At 44.7% G+C, this 22,984-nt stretch overlaps 1 protein-coding gene across 6 annotated transcripts in view; it reads left to right on the top strand.

Moving 5' to 3' along the window:
- The window catches only part of HMBOX1 (homeobox containing 1), a 121,152-nt gene that overhangs the window by 59,002 nt on the left and 39,166 nt on the right, over window positions 1-22,984 (top strand). For all 6 annotated transcript variants that reach the window (XM_036379709.2, XM_036379705.2, XM_036379708.2 and 3 more), the window contains exons 4-6: window positions 2,043-2,128; window positions 10,370-10,480; window positions 19,017-19,170. In XM_036379709.2, the coding sequence (XP_036235602.1) occupies window positions 2,043-2,128; window positions 10,370-10,480; window positions 19,017-19,170 (351 nt within the window). The remainder of the gene's footprint in view (window positions 1-2,042; window positions 2,129-10,369; window positions 10,481-19,016; window positions 19,171-22,984) is intronic.

Here is a 22,984-nt window from a genome sequence, read left to right as displayed (position 1 = left end):
GTGGAGGTGAGAAGTGCAGCAGTGGGTGTGTTGGAAGATTGCTCAAATGAGGTGGTAAAATGCTGGCACAGTTGTCCGGGGAGGTGGTGGATGTCTCATCCCAGGACATATTAAAGGTCAGGTGGGACAGGGCTCTGAGCAACCTGTTCTAGTTGAAGATAACCCTGCTTATCACAGTAGGTTTGGACTAAATGACCTGAAATGGCTCTTCCCACCCACACCATTCCATGAGGATTTGGTGATGATGATGATGATAATGATGATCAGGAGAGCATCAGACAGTTGCTTCAGGCAGTTCTTCCTTCAAGTGCTCCAAGGGTCACCGTCCCAGAACCTCTCAGCTGCCTTGTGGAAGCAGCCCCAGTCCCACAGTCTGACTGTTGAAATAATTTTTCCAGTGCTATACCAAAAATTTGGATTGATATTAGAGCACTCTTTTATTCAGGATTCTGATCAAATATCAATTCACATGACTCCTTCTCCACTATTTCACACCCATTGTAATTCCTTCCATATAGAGGGAGAGTAGGGAATCCAACTTGGACTGGTCAGTGCTTTCCAGTGGGATCTGGAGAGGATGCATGCTGTTTGTTTATAATTTGTGGCAGGGATTTGCAGAATGATGCAGAAAAATACAAATAATGAAGAAGCAGAAGTTTTCTCTGAGAGCCTTTGGGGTGGTTTTTTTTCAGGGCTGACCTTCCTTTACTTTTAGAAGCTTTCTTTTCAGCATTATGGCAAAGATGAAAGGAGGGGATTATACTCCTGAGGATGAAAGTCAGTCAGTGGGCTTTGAGAGCACAAAGAAGTTAAGAGGAAAGGCCAAATGTCTCCAAACAATTTTGGTCATAATGTTGGAATTTATTCCACCCCCCCCCCCCCCCCCCCCAAACTACACAATTCCTGAAGTACCTGTGGGAGGACTGGAGTCCATAAGCTCCAGAATGGAAATGTGTTGGACGTAGTTTGGAGATTTCAGGGAAAGATGTGGCTTTTGGGGGAGAGGATTAGAGATGAGCAGTATGAAAAGCCGATCAACCTCATTTGCTGTCGGCTGCAGGATGATGGAATTGTGCAGGAAGGGGGTGAGTACAGCAGAGTGCCAAGTTCCCATGGCTGAGGTTTGGGTTCTTGTGCAGTGAGTCTCAGGTAATGCTTTTAGTGCTTATTTAAACTGAAATTGCTTGTGTTTGCAGGCATATGGATGATGAGTGTTGGGTACAGAAATAAAAATGAACCCACAGCACAGCATTCATTTTGCATTTACGTTTGCAAGCTTGAGTCTGCCTTCAATGCAGCTGGGGCAGGAGGGGAGAAGGGGAAGGAAAATGTCTCATAAGGCCTAATAAAGGCTCATTTTAATTGTCTGCCCTTCTCAGAAAGGGAGAGAGGAAGAGGAGGGGCAAAGTATGTGTTTATTGCAGTTGAAATTTGCTGTGTATCACAGTACTTTTGCAACGTCCAATTTATTTGCTTTTAGCACAGTTTTAGCCCCTTCTGAACTACCTGTGCAGACCTTGTAAAAATGACACAAAAACCTCAGTTCATTCAGTGCAAGCTCTGGACTAAGTAGGGGACTGAAGGAGGGGGTGTGAGGACAGAGGCTGCAAAATTTTGGATCTTTTCCTTGGGATGCTGGTGGAGGTTGGTCTATGCATATTCATTTGGGCAACTAACCATGCAGCCCCTGCTATCCTTTATTTTTTATTTTTCTGCCTCATTTTTACGAGTGAGGTTTTTATGCTGGTATGAGAGATTTATTCATCCCTGTGTAATGAAACTTTGTACATTCCATATGGCAGTGCTGCACCTAATATGAATTATATGGGACATGAGTCATCCATTCTCCTGCTATGGTACTTTGATCAAACGTGACACTTGTTAAAAGAAGTGTCCAGCACCGAGGCACTTGGGCTGTTTTAATGCCAGCCTTCCCCACTCCTTGCCCCCTGAATAAAGGAAATAAAGGCATTTTGCATCTTGCAGGTGCACTTTGGTCTGTCCCTCTTTTTGTGTGTCCTGTTGTTGTTTTGTTTTGGTAGGAGGGACAGCAGTGTGATAAAGGAGGAAATCAAAGCCTTCCTCGCCAACCGCAGAATTTCCCAAGCAGTTGTTGCACAGGTAACAGGTAAGAGCTCGGGGAGGGGAGTCCTTTCCTCATTTTGGGAATCTCTGTGTCTGAACTGCCTGTCTGAGCAGGGTGCAGATGTTGGAATATCACTTGGCTTTCTGCATTGCAGTGCAGATCTGTCAGCTTAGTCATAATAATGTATGCCTTTGATTTAAGACCCATTGTCCTGCACATCATGGAACTTCCCCAGTGAATCACTTTTTCTTTTTTATTTTTTTTTTCCTGTAGCTTGTGCTGGCAGATTTTATTTTACAGCATTATAATAAAGCCTGAAGTTCTTATCTTAAAATGAAAACGGTTTTCCTTAATTCTTAAATTGTTGTTGAGTGCGGCAAATAGATGCATATCTGCATCTCTGGGTATGGAGAGAGAGAGATAAATGTGTATTTATATATTAAAAAGTATATGAATAGTCAGGAGACACAGCTATAGCTGGTACCACTGCAGCCAGGAGTTGGAGGATGAGAGTTGAAAGTTTTATCCATCCTTTGAGTCACAATTAATGAAAATCCAAAGGGAGGTTGAGGGATGACCAGACCAGCTCAGGTTTTACCTGGAAAGAGCAGCAGTTCTGGGTGCCCTGTGCCCTGAGCCTTCTCTCTCACATCCAGACAGGTGAACTCACTGCAGTGGTGCCACTTCTTCCTGGGTGTGTTCCCTGAGCTTTACAGAGAGGGTAACAAAGTCCTGTTGCTCCTCCATGGGGTGAAGTGCTGTTATTTCTCTCTTCCAGGCACACAGGCCTTGCCTGGAACAGCCTCAGAATCATTTTGGTTGGAAAAGCCCTCTAAGACCATTGAGTCTGATCCCTCCCCCAGTGCTGCCAAGGCCACCACTGATCTGTGTCCCCAGGTGCCACATCCACAGGGATTTTAAATCCCTCCAGGGATGGGGACTCCACCCGTGCTCTGAGCAGCTGTGCCAGGGCTGGACAGCCCTTTCCAGGCAGGAATTGTTCCCAATATCCAACCTGAACCTGCCCTGGCACAGCTTGAGGCTGTTCCCTCTCATGCTGTCCCTTGTTCCCTGTCAGGGAGTTGTGCAGAGCCACAAGGTCCCCCCTGAGCCTCCTTTTCTCCAGGCTGAGCCCCTTCCCAGCTCCCTCAGCCCCTCCTGGTGTTCCAGCCTTTTCCTCAGCTCCATTCCCTGCCGTGGATTCACTCCAGCCCTTTCTTGAGGATGAAGATTTGATGATAAAGTTCAGAAAGCTCAGTCCTATGTTACACCTCTAAGATTCGTTAACTACTTAACCCAAGCTTGGATAAAAATCTTGAAATAGGTAATTTTTAAGGTAGCTAGATGTCTGGGAATGCCAAAGCAGTAGGAGGAAAGTTGTTGTTTTATGATATTTCCAGGATTTGAAATGTCATAGGAATCCCCCTGTCTGGGAGCTGTGGCTTTGCAGACATGGCAGCAGTTGAGGTGGGCAAGCACAAAGTGGTGCTTGAGCCAAAGAGCCAGGAATTCTTTTCATTTCTCCAACTCTTCTGTGATCCTGGATAAAATGACTTGTCTTTCCCTGGGCTCAGTTTCATCCTGAAAATCATGAGATTAACAATTTATGTAAATGTAAGGGATGTTTTTGGCCTTATCAGATGTTAGCACAAATACTTCAAAAATGAATGTATAAGTTGAGTTGCTTAAATTGTATGTGAACTTTAAAATTTTGGTAGTTAGTGGGTCACTCTCCTGCTTTTGTTCATTCCTTGCCTGAATATAGTCCTGGAAGAGCCCATCTCTGAATTAACCTCTGTGTAGCACCCAGCAAGTCAGGCTGGCTTCCCCTGCAAGAGAAGGAGTGCAAAGAGGGGAAAATTGCACAAAAGGAGTCTTTCCAAAGGGAGCCAATGTTTGGGTTTTTTTGGCCAGTTGTGGGTCATTGAATCAGAATCACCACACCAGACCCAAGTCTGTGTCAGTGAAAGGAATGGATCTAATTATAATTAACTGATTAATTATAATTAACCCTTGATGCATGTGTTTGATACCCTGCAAGAAGCTGTAGGAAAGGCAAGACCAATCTCTTCACACCTGATCCTTTCCCTCCTTCCATCCTGAGCCTGTTCTCTTGGATTTCAGTGGCCATTAAGTTGGCATTTAGCTTTTGGGAGCTCTCTTTATTTCCTCCTGTGAATAAATGACACCAACCCATCCACTTGAGATGTGGCTGCCTGGATTTCACACCCATCCCACTCAACCCACTCTGTGCTCACAGAGGGACCAGAGAAATACTGCCGGGTGTCAGTGGGACAGAATGGGGGCTGAGCTGAAGGCACTGGGTTATTATCTTGTTTTGGAGCCAAATCCATGGGAAACCAGTACATCTTTACATCTCAGTCATCCTCCCTGGGCTTGGTGGGAGCTGATTAATTGTAAATCAACCCCTGGCCTTGTGTATGCAGATGTGTAGCACTTATGTGCCACCCCTAAGTGCATATTAATGGCTTATCTGAGGAAATGGTAAATCTCAGAGAGATGTTTGGAAAAACCAGATTAAAGAGTGTGCTCAGCTCTAGCAGGGAGAAACATCAGCTTCCTCTCCAAAGCAGGGAGTGGTGAGGAGTGGCTGAAATATCTTGGGACAGAGATCCGGGGCAGAGCATCCCAGGGCTCTCCCTTCCAGAGCTGTCTCTGCCTGATGAGTGCTGGATGGCTTGGAATATTCTTCAGATGCCTCCAACATCCCTTTCAGCTGGGGAAGAGACTCCCAAGGAATGTCTGGAAATCGCTTCTGGTTCAGTAAAAAACCAGTTTGTATAGGCAGAGGCTTTGCAGAGTGTGTGATCCCAAATGGCATCACCTCAGGATTTACAGCCTTAGTCTTACTGATAAAGATTTTCTGTAAAAAGTTACTTGTACAAGAGGAAAATAGAAAAATTGGCTTTTAGTCTTCATCTCTTCTGCCCTGGGAAAGAGGCAAGAAAGAAATGAAAAATTTATGGCTGGTTCTGTCCAGGAGAGTGGCTTGGCTTGGCTACCTCTGCTGGCAACTTTTCCTTACAACCTCCACCAATTCTCTGTTTCCTCTGTCCTTATGACCTTATTTATCCCCATTCTGTAACTTGCCATGTTCTGTCCTTGGTGCAGAAACCTCTGCTGCAGTTGTGACCCCTCAAAACCTCCTTTTTGCCTAATTTTGCTAATTCTTCAAACTACACTTTAATTCAAAACCACATTTCTCCTTTTTCCCATTTTAATTCTAACCTTGCAGAGCACTTACAGAATCCATAGTCCTACAGAGCAGTTCTGCATCAGTAAACAGGTTTTCCTCTTGTTTTTCCTGTTGTAGCACAAGGCAAGTGATGGAGAGGGAGGATGCAGGAGAGAGGAACACAGAGCTGAGGGTTAAAGTCAGCTGTTGCAGTAGAAAAATGTTGAGGCTCTCTTAATCCTTATAAAATTACCAGAAACTCTAAAAGTCATTTAGATAATGAATCTGACAGGAAAAGTTAAACCTGGAAGACATTCTACAGGGCTGCCTGGTGTATGGAGAGGACAGGGCAGGTTGAAAAATAGTAACAGGGTATTAAAAAGTGACTTGAAAATAAAGAATGATTGATAAGCAGCAAAAACTTAGCATAACACTTACTAGTGCTGGTCCTAAAAACAGGAGCTGCTTTTTATAGAAACTTTTTTAATGGTGTCTGTAATAAGATAAACAAGAAGCACTTGGGTTGGGCTCTGTATAAATAATCTCCTACTGATAAGAAAAATGACAGTATAAACAGGAGCTAATAATAGTTCCTGCGGAATTTCCTCTCCTGGTGTTTGGAGCTCCTTTTAACATCACTGCAGCCTGCTCAGGGCTGGGGGTTCAGCCCCACTTGGGGCAGGTGAGCTGCCAAATTTTTATCAAATTTAAGTCGTGTGGAATTTGCTTAAATTGCCACAAGAATTGTACTTGGGCACCAGGTTATGGTCAGGAGGAAGAGGATGAAGAGAGAAATGTAAACTTCTCTCAGAGATGCTGTCTGAGCTTCCAAAGTTAGATGGAGGGTGGGGAAACATTTTCAGGAGCTGATGTCTTTCTGTTCTACAGTAAAGGAGAGAGGGAGGAGAGCACAGGGATGAGCCCTCTGCAGATGGGCTGAAGTGGTTTGATGGATGATGCCTCTGCAAGGTTTGGAAATATTACCTTTCCTGTTTTTTACCCATAGGGAGGGAAGGAATAAAAAAGCCACCCTTATTTTCCTGAAGTTACAGAGCAAAAATTTCAATTCAGTTTTTTCAGTTCTTAAAAACATAAAACCCAAGCTACCATTAAAAAAATCCCCAAACCCATCAACAGTAAAACGCAGAAGTCATTTTTTGGGTTGTTTTTAAATACACACAGAGCTTTCCAGGGTGCAGTTCTGGTACCCTTCCCAGTTATTCTGCTTGTACAACCCAGCCCTGTCCTCCTGTCTCTGCCTTAATTGATAGGAGATCTCCAGGACTTGGCTTTAGTTTATGCTAAACACACGTGCAGTGGAGGGCAGCCTTGGAGCACTGCTGGAACAAATAAAATCCCCACAGGTTTGGAACCCACACACAGGGATGCTGAGCAAATGCCAATACACAGGGAAACTTAACTAGTTCCACTCTGAAGAGAATTCAGAAAATTCCTGAATTATTGATCACTCAAATGGCATGAAGCTGCATTTTCAGAAACATTTTCCTTCCTTTTTGTTTTTTTTTTTTCTTAATACTCATGACAACACAGAGATTTGTTTTTTATGATTTTGATCTTTGCAGGTTTTCTGTAAACAAGCTGTGCTAATCTCCTAAATTGATAGGTGTCCTTTGCAAGCACTTGTTCTCTGAATCTGGGACTTTGCTTACAAAGTGAAGAATTAAAACACAGTCAGTTAACTTTCTTCTCCAGGCTCTGACGTATTCCAGGTGCTTCTAAAAACCTCTCCTGAAAGAAACATTAAAGAAATGCAAAGCAGAGCTGCTGAACAAATATATCAGTGAAGGTGAAAACCAGTTCTCAAGTCAGACTTGATGAATAGCAGAGTTGAGGGTTATGAGCAGATTTCAGCTGCACATAGCAGTGGCCTTCTCTTGATGATGTATTTTGCCATTTATTTTATATATTTGAAGGGGAAACTCTCCCCTAATCAGTTGTGTAGGAGACAGCAGGGCTGGCCAGGGGAGTGAGCACAGAGTGGTTTGTTTATCACTGGGAGGTGTGACCTGCTGTGGGAAGGAGTGAGTGTGACACAAGCAGTCAGCATCTGAGCTGCAATAATCCTTTGTGGATAGCACATTCCTGCAGTGTTTTCTGTGAGAAAACTGCTGGTGTCCATAACCAGGTGTGTTCCTGGCCCTGCTGATGCTGAGCCCAGAGCCCTCCTTGAGGTCCCTGCTTCACTTGGAGAGTGAATTTCCTCAGCTCAACTGGATTTTCAGTACTCCAGAGAAGTTATTTCATCAGTTGTTTCTGGCAGCAGGGTGATTTCTTTTTTACTGCCAGTGCAGTTCCCTAAAGCAGAGTGTGATTAGAGACAGTGTGACAGGAGGGTCCTGGTGGTCACTGTCCTGTGAGTCAGCTGTGTGAAACCCACTTGAGATGCAAGAAACTCTGACATGACCATTTCAGGAATTTGCTTTTTTTTACAATGAAAGGAGTTAAGGATGGGTTTGGATCCCACAGCACTGGGATCTGGCAGACCCTGGATGAGTTCTTCTGAAAGACTTTGCATGTGACCTTGGGTTGGTCAAGCTGTTGGGATAGTTTTGAGGCCTCAACCTTGCTGAGGTACAGATAAATTTTATGCCTTAAAAACATTTTTCAGAAGCAGCTTTATGAACTGTGAGGACTTGCAGTAGGTCACAGGCTCAGCTGCTCTGGCTAAATGACAGCCACAAAAAGGATCCCAGCACAGATCCAGCTCTGTTTGGGAGAACTTTGATGCAGTTCAGGACATTGGGACAGTGCATAATTTGTGGAAAGAAGCTTTTTACAATGAGGATGGCACAGGTTGGTCAGGAAATTGGTGTCTGCCCCATCCCTGGAAACATTAAAGGTCAGCTTGGACAGGGCTCTGAACAATGTGATTCCAGTTATGTCCCAGCTCATTGCAGGGGGTGTTGGACTAAATGACCTTTAAAGGTCTTTCCAACTCAAATTTTTCTGTGATTCCATGAAAGTGGACATGGCAAGGCCCAGCTTGAGTTTTTTGGCTCCTGCTGCTGTGCCCTGTCCTTGAGCACATTGTCTGGAGTGGTGACATCTGTGCCACGTGTGACAGTGTCAGGCAGCCTCTTGAGCACGATTCAGATTTTCCACTCATGGCAGACATTTAATCTCTGTTTATAATTTTTATCTACCAGTGCTTTGTGTTTGTATCTTAGGTTGTTATCCAGACACTCAACACACACTAATTCCCTGCAATGAGTGTAAGTGGACCATAGTAAACAACAAGTAAATGACTGGAGCTGTTACCCAGTGATTAATTAATGGGAGCAGGGCAGCCAAAAGCAGTGAGACACAAACCTTTGTGTCCCACAGCCCAGGACAAGAAATGGTTTTTATAAATCATAATAGGTCAAGAGTTGCACATTTTCAAACCTTGGACTCTGCACTGGTGATCAGGCATGCAGATGGCAGGATTTCAGCTAGGCTGGAGCCTGAGAGTCTTATCAACTTACACTGCCTTCTTCTGCTATTAACTTGTGTGCTTCCACAGTTACTTGATGTAAACTTGGCAGGGTCTGAGGGCTGTGTTTGGTTGAATAATTCCAGTTCCCCAGTAGTATAAACTCAGTTTGAGATCCCACTGTAGGCCCTGGGGATAGGCAGCTCTTCTTGGCTGCCCCAGCTGTTCCTGAACTCTGCCAGTTGAGGGCAAGGCAATCTCTGGGAGTGGGGTCTGGGAAAATCAGGCTCTGTTTTGTGGGCAGAGCTCTGCTGAGCAGCAGTGTGCTGCTGTATCTGAAACAAAACACACCCATCCCTTCCCCCAGGACAATTAAAACTTCATAGCCTACAGAATTCTGTTTGAGGAAGAGCAATTAAGAGCACAAACCCAGTGATTTTAAAAATCTGGTTGGTGTAAACCCAGCTGAATATGATACCTGAGAGTCAAGTTGAGACATTCCGAAGTTAACTACCTTCAACACACCAAAAAAAGCATAATAAACCCCCACTTTAGAAGTGGTAAAACTACAGGGGGCTGTTTTTTATGAGTTAAATATGATTATGAGAGCTTATAAAACCTTGATGCATCTCTAGAGGGGGGAGGTAGTTTGGTTTCTGTGTGCAAACCAGCCTCTACCTGCCTGGGTGATATCACCAAGCAGGTGGTGGCACAGGTGGTGTTGGCAGTATATTGGTACTTGGAGCACCTCCTAAAACTTCACTTCTCAGGAGAGTTTGGATGTTGTTAACCTGTTCTGATAGCTGAAGGGCCTTGTGGAAAGCACAGGGAGTTCTGAAGTAGTGCTTCAGTTACTCAGCAAACTCTGCATTTTTTACATTTTCGGGTAAACCTATTGCTGACCTCTTCATGCACTTCTAAACCTCTGGTTTTATTTAGTTCCACTGCTGATCTTTTCTTTTTTTTTTTCCTTCCCTTCCTGCATTGATCCTTCATTCCCTGCTTTGGAAATAACTGTATTAACTTCTAGGAATTTTTTTCCCCTTCTTACAGTTTTCTTAGAACTCTTGCTTTAAAAGCAGCAGTGTTTTGTCCATGATCGTGTCTGGGTACCTTGAGTTTGGCTCCTGCTTTGCTGACAGACATCTGCTCCTTCTGGGTTGTTACAGCTGCTGACAGTTGGTTTGCTCCATTTCTGGGCTGAATGTGATCTATATCACATAAACTGTTTTCTGTGTTTATCTCTGTTCTTATTCAAGCACTGAATGATAAGGATTTCACTGTAACAGTCATTATTTATAGGTAATAGTGGGGAAGGGACTTGTTCCCATTTCACAGAATCAGAGAAGGTGTGGACAATTCAAGTCTATGATAGCTTTGGTTTCCCAATTTTTCCCCTCTTTGCTTTGGGGCTGATTATGCAGACTCCAGGGTGTTCCTTGAGTGAGGTTGAACATAACCCCAGGGACAAATTCAGGCAGTTTGGGACAGAGCAGGGAAGCTTCAACTCTGCTTTTTCTGGGATTGAAGCATCACAAGTTACTGGGCTTTGTAAGACACCGCCTTTTATCAGTAGATAAACCACTTAAAAACGTTTGGTAAAGAAGAAATTTTCTCTTTCTCTCTCTTTTTGTTCTGTTCTGGTTTTTCACAGGTATCAGTCAGAGCCGGATCTCCCATTGGCTGTTGCAGCAGGGGTCAGACCTGAGTGAACAGAAGAAAAGGGCATTTTACAGATGGTACCAGCTTGAGAAGACAAATCCTGGTAAACAAATGCAGCCTAAACATCTCCTGCTGTTTATTTACAGAATGGAAGCCTTTTGTTTATTAGCACTGATAATTCACTTCTTGGTTTGGGGTACTCCAGAGGTTCTCCCTCTGACCAGGTTAATTTTTAGGAGGGTGGGAAGAAATCTGCTTTTTGCTTTGCAACAAATGATGCAGAGCTGCCTCATCCAGAGCTGTCTGTCCAGAGCTGTCTGTCCAGCTCCTCAGCCACAGATACCTGCCCTACCCTCCCACCACTCACTAAATCTGGGAATCAGAAGCAGCCAGTGAAGTTGTAGTCAGTTCATGTGAAATATAAGCTGAGGCTCTTCAGAATGAACAAATAAAAACCATTCATAATGGCTGCATAATATAAAGTTTCAGCAAAAAACCCCACACATTTTGTCAGAGAGGATCTTCAGAGGGTTTTGGGTTGGATCTCAAGCTCATGGATGGGATGTTGATAGTTACAGTGATAAGCTGGAGATATGTCTTTCAAATCCCACCTGCTTCTCCAAATCTCAAAATAGATCTTGAATACAAAAAGAGAAGTAAAGCTCCTCATTATCTTTAACTAACCAGCAATCTTCAAAATCACAGTTTAATTAATTTCCTTGTATTGTTCTTCTCCATAGATTTTGTTTGACCACAGTTCTTATTTTTCCCTTTTAACAGTTTTATTGTAAAGATCAAAATGTTTATGTTTAATTTCCTTTAAACATTGGCTTGATTAAATTAACTGTGTAATTGTTTTAAGGAATTTAAAACTCAGGCTCTCTAATGTGAACTTGGCTTCAGTATCCAGAATTCTATTAAGAAAAATTCCAGGGGAATCAGAGCCTCAAAACTTTTGCTTTGTGTGTAAACTGAAATTCAGGAGGCTCCAGCTGACAGTTGGCCTGAGAATAATTCAGATTTAAGTTGGGTGGGTTCAGAGGAACAGCTAAGCCTGTTTTTTCTCTTAAGCATGTTGATGCTGTTTTTTCTTAAAGTTGTTTTAAAGAGTAAAAGTGCCAAGAAGCCTTGATTTTTGCACTGGCTGGAATTGTGATTCTGAGGATCCCAGAATTCCTGGGTGCAACCATGCAGTACCAGCTGCTTGGAAAGGCTCAGGTTTTACCCTACAAAGTAACTCCCTGACATTTCCCTTTGATGAAAGGTGTTGCCTCCAAAGTAGTGGAGAAAACTTGAGAGTTTTTGGAAGGTGTGAAAACTACCAAACCCCTCTCCAGATGAAACCTTTTGTGTGGATTTTTCCCAGCCTTGCATCCTTTATTTGCAGTGTCACATGAAGCTGTTTAGGAAACAGTATCTTGTGCTAATAACAGAACCCTTGTTCAACTTAGCTCTAAAATCTTTACTTCTTCCTCTTTACCTTCTTTTTTCCCTGTATCCATGAGCTCACATCTTCTTTGTCCTTTTGCTCTTGAAAGGTGTCTAAGGAAGGAGGACTTTCCACACTGAAGGTTGTGACTGAAATTGAAATGAATCAGCTTTGGCTCTGCTTTGCTTTAGACATGGAAAAACTCCTTGAAGAGTGGTTGTTTGAGTGTAACCTTTTTCCCAATAAGAGATCTTAAACAGCATTTTCAAGGAGTGTAAAAGGCAAATTGTTTCCTCTGCCTAAGCCAAGGGACTATTTGGATGCACTTAAATTCCTTTTAGAACCAGACAGCACTTGGTTTCTTTTTAGAGGCTGAGGTAGAGGGAGGAACCCTCAGTTTTCTTGTTGCTGTTGGGAAAATTTACCTGAGGAAAATGGGGTTGTATTTATTTATTCATTGTAGGACAATATAACACTGCTTTCAGTTATTGCCATCTATTATATTGCAGGTCAGCCCAGGTAGCCAAGAAAAATTAGCAGGGGTATGAACAAGTGTGTAAAGGGAGGTACCAACCTTGTCCAGAGAATCCTGGATGTAAACCACTGTTACAAAACCAATCTGCAGCTGAAGTTTTGGCTACTACTCAGAGAGTATCCTATGATTAGTAGACAGAGTAATGGGTCTGGTGTCCTCCTTAGGGCCAGAAAATGAGGAAATCAGTGGAGCTTCCTGCCACATTCCCAAAAAAGGGATGCCATCACCACACTCTGTAGGGTGTGAAAGATTGTCTTCTTTGGAAGAAACCTGGGAGATGAAATGACTGCCACGTGTTTTTTTCCAGTTGCTAGCTTACTGAGAGGTGGCATCTGGCTTTTTGTTTTCATACACCCCATCTTTTCCAGTTCCAGCTGCTGGGAGGGAAATCTCAGTCCTTTGAGAGAAAGTCAGGTCTGTGTGCTGAGGGACCTGCAGGTTTGAGTTATCAGAGGGCCAAGCGAGGCTTTTGGGAACTATTGGTTCCCCAATTTCTATAATTCCTTATCTTGGAAAACTGGATCTTCAGAGTAAATCCATTTTTTTGGACTGAATCTGTGTAGTAATAGAAAGAAAACCTAAAATTGAAACAGTTTTGAAGGACTAGGACAGCAGATGTAATCAATTCCTAAATTGTGAAGGGGGAATAGTTTGGGAAAGGACTGGAGATCTCTTGGCAGACTTTCCCTTGGCTCTGCCAGTTTTTCTGTGCAACTTGCAGAATTCACCTTTATCTCCCTTTCCCATCTCCTGGGTGCAGGTGAGACTTTTCCCTGTGGGTGACACTCCTGCCTTGCCTTCAGCTCCTCACAGCAGGACCTGTCTTTACTGTGCTTATAGAAGCAAATTATGACTTACAAATATATCAAAAGACATTTTATTTCTCTTTTATTTCTCTTTTTTTTTTTTTCTTTTAATGTGTTATGTGAGGCTTTAAATCATCCACAGGCAGTGCTGCATCTGCAACCAAAGGACTTGGTGCTGGGAGCTTTAGGGCAGTTGTAGGGCATTGCTGCTGTTCAGATGCTGGTCCTATATGGACAAGACTCAGCAATTCCATCCCTTCCATTCTTTTCCAGCTGGCTTTGAGCTCTTGAATGTGCTGTTTGTTATTTGCCTTGGTTTGATTGCTGGTTTGCATGGGCAGTTTCTGCATTTCTCCTGTCCTTGATGTGGTGGGTGTTCAGACAGCACCAGACTGGAATGTTGCAAAGGAGACTTGGAGTCTCATGGAACAGGAGAAAAACACCCACTTGTCCCACTGTATGCAATAATCTTGCTCAAAAAAAATGTCTTAATCAATGTTTTCTTGGTAGGAGTGATGTCAGAGTTAATGGCAACGCTGTGAATTCCAGTGTGCTACTGATTGTAAATTTTTCTGGAAGGAGTTGCCAGTTAGGGTGAAAGGCAGTTTTTTTTTTTTTTTTGTTGGAGGGAAAAAGTAAATGCTAAATGCTGATGTTTAAAAGATCTTTATTCCAATTAATAGGGATGCTTTTCATTTAGATGGAGCTTTTTTTTCACACAGGCACCACTTGTCTGTCCTGTGTTTTGTGGAGGACTGAGAACATTTTGGCAATAGATAAATTTTATGTATTTCAGAAACTGGTAGTGCTACAATGTTCTCACTATTTTTTCAGAGCTCATAGGTTTTAAATAATTTTTTTTTTTTAGATTGGTAGTTATTAGCCTGATTAGTTTCCAGGGCACTGGGTGTTGGGCAATGTGGGAAGTTTGTGATGGAGTAACTTCAGCTTGTCTCTTGCCTCTGTGTAGTGCAAACTGAAGCTGGCACCTCAAAATGCTGTGTTAAAGTTACAGATGGATACAGACTGCTTCCACTTAGGCTGGGCATTTATTTCTGCCACTCTTCTCTAATAGGAAGGCAGCTGTGGTCACCTTGGAGAGAAGCATGGGCACTTCTTCCTTGAACTAAAGGAAAATAAAATGAAGTTAATATCAGGATGTAGCATCTCTTCTGTAATTTTCAGAGTGGTTCTTGTTTAGCTGTGAAAGAAAAGCCAACCCAAAATCAGGGGCTCTCCCATGAGGTTTTCACTGGGAAGGGATGGTTGGTGATGTGCTGTTCCACAGAGCTGCAGAGCAAACAGTCCCTGCTCTGCTCCTTCTCCTCCCCTCCCTGGGCTCTGTAAGGGAACCTTGTGCTGCTGCTGATTTCAATCCAGCATGGCTTACTCTGACCAAGAGGTGTTTTTTGTGTGATCTGGGGTCAGCCTGGCTAAAAATACAGTGAGGCATCTGTTCTTATCAGGATAATGTACAGCAGGTACTTGCTGCAAATGAAAACTTGCCAGGAAATGGTTTCTTGGAGCTGGGAGACACCTGAGGCTTTTCTGTGACTGCTCCATGGCAGGGCCTTCCTGAGCCCTGGGATGGGGGGCAGTGAGTGCATGGGATGGGGGGCAGTGAGTGCAGGGGATGGATGGAGGGCAGTGAGTGCATGGGATGGATGGGGAGCTGTGAGTGCATGGGATGGATGGAGAGCAGTGAGTGCATGGGATGGGGGGCAGTGAGTGCATGGGATGGATGGAGAGCAGTGAGTGCATGGGATGGATGGAGAGCAGTGAGTGCATGGGATGGATGGAGGGCAGTGAGTGCATGGGATGGATGGGGAGCCGTGAGTGCATGGGATGGATGGAGAGCAGTGAGTGCATGGGATGGATGGGGAGCAGTGAGTGCAGGGGATGGATGGGGAGCAGTGAGTGCATGGGATGGGGGGCAGTGAGTGCATGGGATGGATGGAGAGCAGTGAGTGCAGGGGATGGATGGAGAGCACTGAGTGCATGGGATGGATGGGGAGCAGTGAGTGCATGGGATGGATGGGGAGCAGTGAGTGCATGGGATGGATGGAGAGCAGTGAGTGCATGGGATGGGGAGCACCAAGTGCATGGGATGGATGGAGAGCAGTGAGTGCATGGGATGGATGGGGAGCAGTGAGTGCATGGGATGGGGAGCAGTGAGTGCATGGGATGGATGGGGAGCAGTGAGTGCATGGGATGGGTGGGGAGCAGTGAGTGCATGGGATGGATGGGGAGCAGTGAATGCATGGGATGGATGGGGAGCAGTGAGTGCATGGGAAGAGGAGCAGTGAGTGCATGGGATGGGGGGCAGTGAGTGCATGGGATGGATGGGGCAGTGAGTGCATGGGATGGGGGGCAGTGAGTGCAGGGGATGGATGGGGAGCAGTGAGTGCATGGGATGGGTGGTGGGCAGTGAGTGCATGGGATGGATGGGGAGCACTGAGTGCATGGGATGGAGAGCAGTGAGTGCATGGGATGCTCTTAGAGCAGCTCCCTTCACTTGAGGATGAGGTCTGGGATATTCAGGCCTTGGCCAGGAAGAATTTGGAACGTGGAGAGAGCTGCATTCCAGTTGGAGAGCACCTCCCCTGCCTCCTCTCCTCCAAAATCTCCAGCAGCATCTTCAGTCACACAAAAAATTCACAGAGAAAAGGCAGTGCTGTAGGAAAAGGTGCTGAGCACTGTCAGGGAGTGAGAGCTGTCTCCTTTCATTTCTGTGTGTGAAAGGAGCTCTTCCCAGGCGCTTCACCTCTGCACCCCTCAGAGGTGTCTTGCTGTTTGATGCATACACTGAAAACCTTGTAGTGCGTCTTCTCCACTCTGTCTGCTCAGGAGAGAAGTTTCACTTCTCCTTAAAAGCTGTTTGAGGGGTTTAAAAAAAGAATCTGAACTGGTGACTAGGGTGTAACTTGCTAAGTTATAAAGAAGTGAAGCTGGGTGGCGAGAGTGTTGTGATGGAATGTTGGAACAGCAGAATAAACGGGAGCTCGTTGAAGAGAGGGGGATGAGGAAAAGCTCCATAGGTTCCTTATCAAATGTGCATGTCATAAATGATGAACTTGGGTTTGAAGTAATCTCATTCCACTCCCCTGCCATGGGCAGGGACACCTTCCATTATCCCACGTTGCTCCCAAGCCCTGTCCAGCCTGGCCTTGGACACTTCCAGGGATCCAGGGGCAGCCACAGCTTCTCTGGGCACCCTGTGCCAGGGCCTCCCCACCCTCACAGCCAAGAATTCCTTCCCAATATCCCATCTATCCCTGCCCTCTGGCAGTGGGAAGCCATTCCCTGTGTCCTGTACCTCCATCCCTTGTCCCCAGTCCCTCTCCAGCTCTCCTGGAGCCCCTTTAGGCTCTGGAAGGGGCTCAGGCCATCCCACGTTCCCTTTTTTCCACATGTTCATCCAAGCCCATTTTGGGCCTCTTTATGCATTCAGGTCCTCCTCTCTTGCTGTGTGGGGGTACTTGCTTGTAATTCTCAGCATATTCCTCTCTTATCTGCTGCTGATATTGATGTTACCCCATAGAAAAGAGAAATGGCTAAATTGATCTAGGAAGGCTTACTAAAACAAAAAAAGTGTATTATATTCAGTATGTGAACATACCTGTAGCAGCAGCAGAAAATTTATGCTTTCGATGCAGATCTTTTTTCTACCGTTGTCTGAAAAATCTCAGGCAAATTTAATAGAAGGATTCTGCACCTCTTGGCTTGATGTGAGGGATCACTGATACTCCTGTACTCTCCCTTTGAAATCAAATCTTCAGGTGGGGAAAGTATATTGCTAACACAATGCAGGAAAACCTAATTTCTATTCCTGTTCTCCCCTGCCTCTTTGTAAAATTGTAATTTTTAAATTTTTTTTTAAGTATTTGAAGTGTATTTAAAGCCTGGCAACTTGATAGCCACCCAGCCCCCTAAACTGTGCAAGTAGCAGAAAGACTAGATAAGGAGCTCTCCTTGAAATGGCCTCCCAGTAAGTTGGCACTATAGGAAATATTTCATGTTTCAATGGAACCAAGTAATCTGTGTGGGCTCGTTAGCTGGGAATTAGGGAGAGGCACCGTGCCTTGTGTGTGCAAGGCAGAGATTGTGGGCTTCACTTCCTACTGACTCCTCCTGGGGAGCATTTGGAAATTATTTTGGGCTCCAGTACCTAACACAGATGCAAGCCCCTGGCAGGAAGGGAAAGACTCTGTGTGCATTTCTTGAAAGGAACACGGCCAAGTGCCTAAACAGCTCATTTCTTGCTTTTTAGCTGTAGGAATTTGTTTATTGGTTAAACTCTTGGGTTCCCTTGACCCTTTCACTCCTCTGTGTATTAGAGGAGCAGTGTGGTTGCACTAACACTGTGTGGTTTGATGATAAATCCCAACCATTCTGAGTGAGCCTGAGCACCCAGAGGGGTTTTACAGCCCTGCTCTTGAGTGTTCCCAGCCCTGTGAGCAGGGCTGCTGCTTCTCCTGGGTCTGACCAGGCTGGCTCAGTGCAGAAATTCCACTGGAGCTCAGGATGCTTATGGGATATAGGTGGTGATTTATTTTTCATACAACTTTTTTTTTTTTCTTTTTTTTTTTTTTGTATTTTTTGCACCCTAGAACAGCTCTCTCTTCCCTGCAGGGGAAGTCACTGAGCACAAAGCTGTCCTTCAGAACATAGCCCTGGTTTCTGTCCTCGTGTCCTATCCCAGGTTCCCATCCTCACCAAGGGATGTAGGACAGATCGATCTCCCAGTGTTGTCTTGATTTATCTTGATTTATTAGCTGAGAGGCTGTTGTGGAAAGGATCAGGGGTAAGTTTCAAAGGGGCCTTTCCTGAAGGCATCTTGCCAAATCCTGTCTCATGCCTGATGCTTTCCAGCTCAGACTCAGGGAAGAGAGAAATACATCCGTAGAAAGGGAGCAGGAGAGGAAGGTTGTGATGTTAATTTGCCTTCAGCGACTTTTTCAGGCACCCTGGCAGTCGTGAGCCCATGTTTGCCCAGTCCACAGGGTGTGTTTCTGTTGGTGGAGCTGCTTCAGGTATCTCCTCAGCTCTTCAGACACACTGAAATACCTTTGGTATAAAGCAGATTTCCATTTTGCTTCTTGAAGCTGCTGTATAATTAAATAGAAACTGCTATTTCCTACTTTGTGACAGTTCAGGTGGCAGCACAACCTACATGAATCCCACCTGGGGCACAGCTCACCCTGTCTGTGTGATCCTTTCCCTCTTGATGAAGACAAGACAGATTTTCCTAAGTGCCCATCAGCTCCTTGGATTTCCTTCTACCTTGGAAATAGGAATTCTAGCTGCCTTTGTGTATCTTTAGGGTGTCTTTGATAATACTCTATATTTTTTTCCATTTGAATGGTTTCATCACCTGTCTTGTGGTTTGTTTTTTTTCACGAGCAGGAGTGAGAGGATGGGCCTGACTTTAACCCTCTGGGAAACACAGTGTTTATTGTCCTTAGGGGCTACACTAAGCATGAGACCTGCTCCCATCCCAATAGAAGGAAGCTGCTGTTTCCTACTTTGTGACAGCTCAGGTGGCAGCACGACCTGAATGAATCCCACCTGGGGCACAGCTCACCCTGTCTGTGTGATCCTTTCCCTCTTGATGAAGACAAGACAGATTTTCCTAAGTGCCCATCAGCTCCTTGAATTTCCATGGTCATGCCCTCTGCCTTGGAGGTTGGGAAATAGGAATTCTAGCTGCCCTTGTGTATCTTTAGGGTGTCTTTGATAATACTTTATGGTTTTTTTCCATTTGAATGGTTTCATCACCTGTCTTGTGGTTGTTTTTTTTTCACGAGCAGGAGTGAGAGGATGGGCCTGACTTTAACCCTCTGGGAAACACAGTGTTTATTGTCCTTAGGGGCTACACTAAGCATGAGACCTGCTCCCATCCCAATAGAAGAGCCAGAATGGAGACAGACGCCTCCCCCAGTCACAGCTACCTCTGGGACCTTCAGACTACGGCGAGGCAGTCGGTTCACGTGGAGAAAGGAGTGCCTGGCTGTTATGGAGAGGTATGTGCTGGCTCTCTGAGGGGGTTTGGAGATGGGAGTTCTAAAGGACTTTTCCCTGCTCTGGTGAACACCAGTGTTTTTTTCATTAAGCTGTTGTAGCCTCGTGCAAGCCTGTAAGAATTGGATTTGTGATGATGGAGTGGGAGGAGCTGTTTTGCCTCTTGGGTTGTTTAAAAAATTGTAACACTGCACTGGACAGGAGCTCTTTATTTTTGTACATTGTGTCCTTAGCTCAGTCTGAGCTTGTTGGTGTTCAGCTCTTTGCTTTTGTAGAAACTTTTCCACTAATCCTGATCCAGGCTCTCTTGGGAGGGTCTTGCAAGCTCTTTCCATTCTGCATTTCTCCTTCCCACTTTCCTGACTTTTCCCCATGACGCCTCGTGGTGGTTTAAAGTGAATACCGTCATTTCAGCAGCACTGTAATTGTTTGGGATGCAGAACTTTGCCTCACAAGCAGTAGATTCCTGGTCCAAAAAGGCTCTTAGAACCCTCTTACCTGAGCTGGGAGCAGCACAGAGCAAAGTGGATCTTTCAAATCCCTATGCAGAGTGGCAGGTGATCATTAGAGCTCCCAGCTCTCCTCTCTGAGCCCGGGCATGCTTTGCCTTTCCCTCTCCTTACAGGAATGTCTCTTTTGTGGATAATGCTGTACAGTAGAAAAAAGGCTGGGGAATTTGGATGTAGTTTAGGGAGAAATGTTTATTTCTGTCCAGGGCTAAAAGGCTGGGAGGAGGTTTTTCCCCTCTGAGAGCAGTGAGGAGCCTCCTTTCCATGGAAGGACTGGATGACTGTGTGTCATACTCCTAGGTTTGCATTCCCAGTGAGATCTCAGTCAGCAGATTTGTAGGATGTGTTTTTACCATTTCTTTAATGCTTTCCTTTCCTCTTGCTTGCTTGGGGGTCTTGGGAACTGATTAGGAGCAGGAGAGCATCATTTGCCTGAGCTGAGGCTGAAATCCTGAACTCCCTCAGGAACACAGGCTGGACACACTGCTGTGTCTTTGCAGGACTGGAACCAGTAACTTAAATGTTTGTTTGCCTGTTCTGCCCTGGCACTGATATTTTATCTGACATTGATATTTTTGGCTTTGCCTGGATGTTTCCCCAAAGGAAATAATGTAAATGTTTGAAATCTGTTCTGCTTTGTTAGACCCAACTAATGCAGTGCCCTGTGATCTGATAGTGTGTTTTTCTAGTGTCCCCCTCCACAGAGGCAGAACCAGGGGCAGGACAGCATCTTTAGCACTTTGAAATGCTTGTCTGACTGTCCTGATTGTGTGTGCAGAAGGACAGAACGACCACAGCTCTGTGTGCCTTCAGGGCAGCAGCATCTCCTGATCAACTCTGTGTGTGAAATGCTTATTGGGAGTGGAATTAGAGCTCTTTGGGCATGGCTGGTTTTGGGCATGGCTGGTTTTGGGCATGGCTGGTTTTGGGCATGGCTGGTTTTCTCCCTGGTTTCTGTCTGGCCCAAAGTGCAGTAACTGCTGTTATTTGCTGTTTGAACCCTGATTGTGCCTCAAACTCCTTTGCTGGGGAAACTGCTGATAGAGAGCTGAGCAAGCCACCCTTTCCTCATCCACCTCTCTCCTCCAGCCAGTCTCTGCTGGGACACTCTAGAAATTAAAACTCTGGTGTTTTAATGCATCTGTTAGAAATGTGTGAGATTTGGGTTTGGGTATTGAAAGAATCAAGTTGGTCTTGACACTGGGAATCATCCAGTTGTGAATGCAGATACATAATCACTCAATCTAATTTTTCATTAAATTCTTCTCTGTGTCTTGTGCTCTGTAAGGTCTTTGCTGCCAGGGTTTTCTCCTTATTCTGCTGCTGCCACACTGCCTTAATCCTGGCTTTTAATATTAATTTGCCAAGCCCTTGGCTAGGTCACTGTGGGTGCTGGGTTTCACAGCCTTGTGTGGGGTACTGAGAAGCAAAGCTGAGGAGTTTTACTCGAGGCAAGAACACAGTAAAAGTGTTGTGTGGCAATAAAGCTACACCATAAAGCAATGGGGATATGGTTGTTTAACTGTTGTGCTTTAATAGGCCTCGTTGAGCTATGAGGATGAGCTGTTTTATGTGACAAATTTTGAAAGAGTGGGAGAAAAACGCTCTTTTGGAAGCCCTTGGAAAAAAAAAAATCACTAATTTCACTTACAGGGCACTGGAGTTTTCCAGGCTTGGCCATGATATGACTCATAACAGCAGCAGGATGAAGGTAACCAGACCCCTCTGGCCCAAGCAGATCAGGTTTCTCTGATGCCCCGGGGTCAGGAATAAGCATTTGGCCACTAAAATGGTGTTTGGCATTGCCTGTGGGCAGGTGCCATTTGTCTGGTAATTTGCATTTTCCTCTGCAGGATTAAGTTTTGACGCTTAAGTGGAGGCATCTCAGTTTAATGGACTGTTTTCCCTAATGAAATTCATCTTTCAGTGCACTGAGTTTGTGTGTCCTGCAGCTTCTGGCTTTGATGTTGGTGCACACAAGGATTTGGGCACCTGGTCTGGAGCTGCTGCTCTGGGAACCTCAGGAAAGTGCTCGTTCATTTGGGCTGATACCTGTCCAGGAAGGAGAGACAGAGATCCAGGAGACAATTCCATCCCACTAATGCACTCAGAGGAGGACTCTGTGCTTTCTGTCCTCTCTGGCTGCCTCCTGCAATTAGAACTAACTTTGATGGCTTAGTTTAATGCCTGAAGATAAGAGGGAGGAATCCAGACCTGAGAGGAATCTCTGCAAAACTCCTCCTTCCCTCTGAAATGCTTTTGTGATGCTGTAGAAACATTTTTTTGGCTGAGGATGGGGGTGTTGACCTGCTCCATCACTTAATTGTGCCCCCTGCTTTTGCTTTTGTCTTGGATTCAGTCAGTAAAAATTGTAGTTGCTAAGAGTCCATGTGTCAAACCAGCTGAGAGCACTTCAAGGGAAGAATCTGAAAGCAAAATAGCAAAATTTTGAGGGATTTGTTTCTTAGGAGCAGGCTCTCCAATTGAAAATGCACAGCACCGGTCAGGATTTGATCCATAAGCTGAATGAGAAAGGTGAGGGTTGAAGGGACAGTTTCTCTTTTTTAAGAAAGATTTAACTCAACAAAAAAATTCCAGTTCAATTAATTATTATATTGGTGCCAACCTGAAGATTAGAGTTAGGGCCATATCCTGAAATGTCTGATGTACCTGAGGGTCTGAGTACAGGGTATGTGTATTAAATGAACTAATTGGTTTATACTGGACTTCCAGGATGCTGCTTGTGGTTTCTGTAATTCAATTCTCCAGCCTTTACTGCTTTTTTGGAATCCTCCCAGGGTAGTTTATTAATCCCTGCTCTGAGATTTTTTGGACAATAGATTCAGGTCTCTTTATCCCTTTACTTTTTATTTTTCTGTAGATATCTCCCTGAATATTTATGTTCTGAAGGTTAAGAGGAGCAGTGGTTCCAGAAAGTAAAGTTCTATATTTAACTGCAGACTAGGTGTGGTTCAGACAACTGCAGTGCTACTGATGCCAACCTTGACCTGTTCTCTTCTGGAGCCTCCTGCTCCTGGAATATGCTGAGTTTTGAGTGTGTCGAGGTTGTTGTGTGGCTTTGCCCTCCTTTGGGAGAAGAGCTAAGACTGCAGGAGTCCTTTCTGTGCAAACCTGAGGTTAAACTTGAAAGCCTCTTTCTGGTTCACTTTCGTGTTCTTTTTTTGTTACGTCTTGTCCCACAGATAATGTTGTGTTGTGTTGTTTTTTTTTTTTTTTTCTCTTTTCTCTGCTTTGCTTCTTCTCTTCAACCCCTCTCATTAGAAGTATGAAATTGAAAATTTCCCTT

Source organism: Molothrus ater, chromosome 3 (genome assembly GCF_012460135.2).
Source record: "Molothrus ater isolate BHLD 08-10-18 breed brown headed cowbird chromosome 3, BPBGC_Mater_1.1, whole genome shotgun sequence".
Lineage (NCBI taxonomy): Eukaryota > Metazoa > Chordata > Aves > Passeriformes > Icteridae > Molothrus > Molothrus ater.
This window is presented reverse-complemented; position numbering and strand designations above follow the sequence as displayed.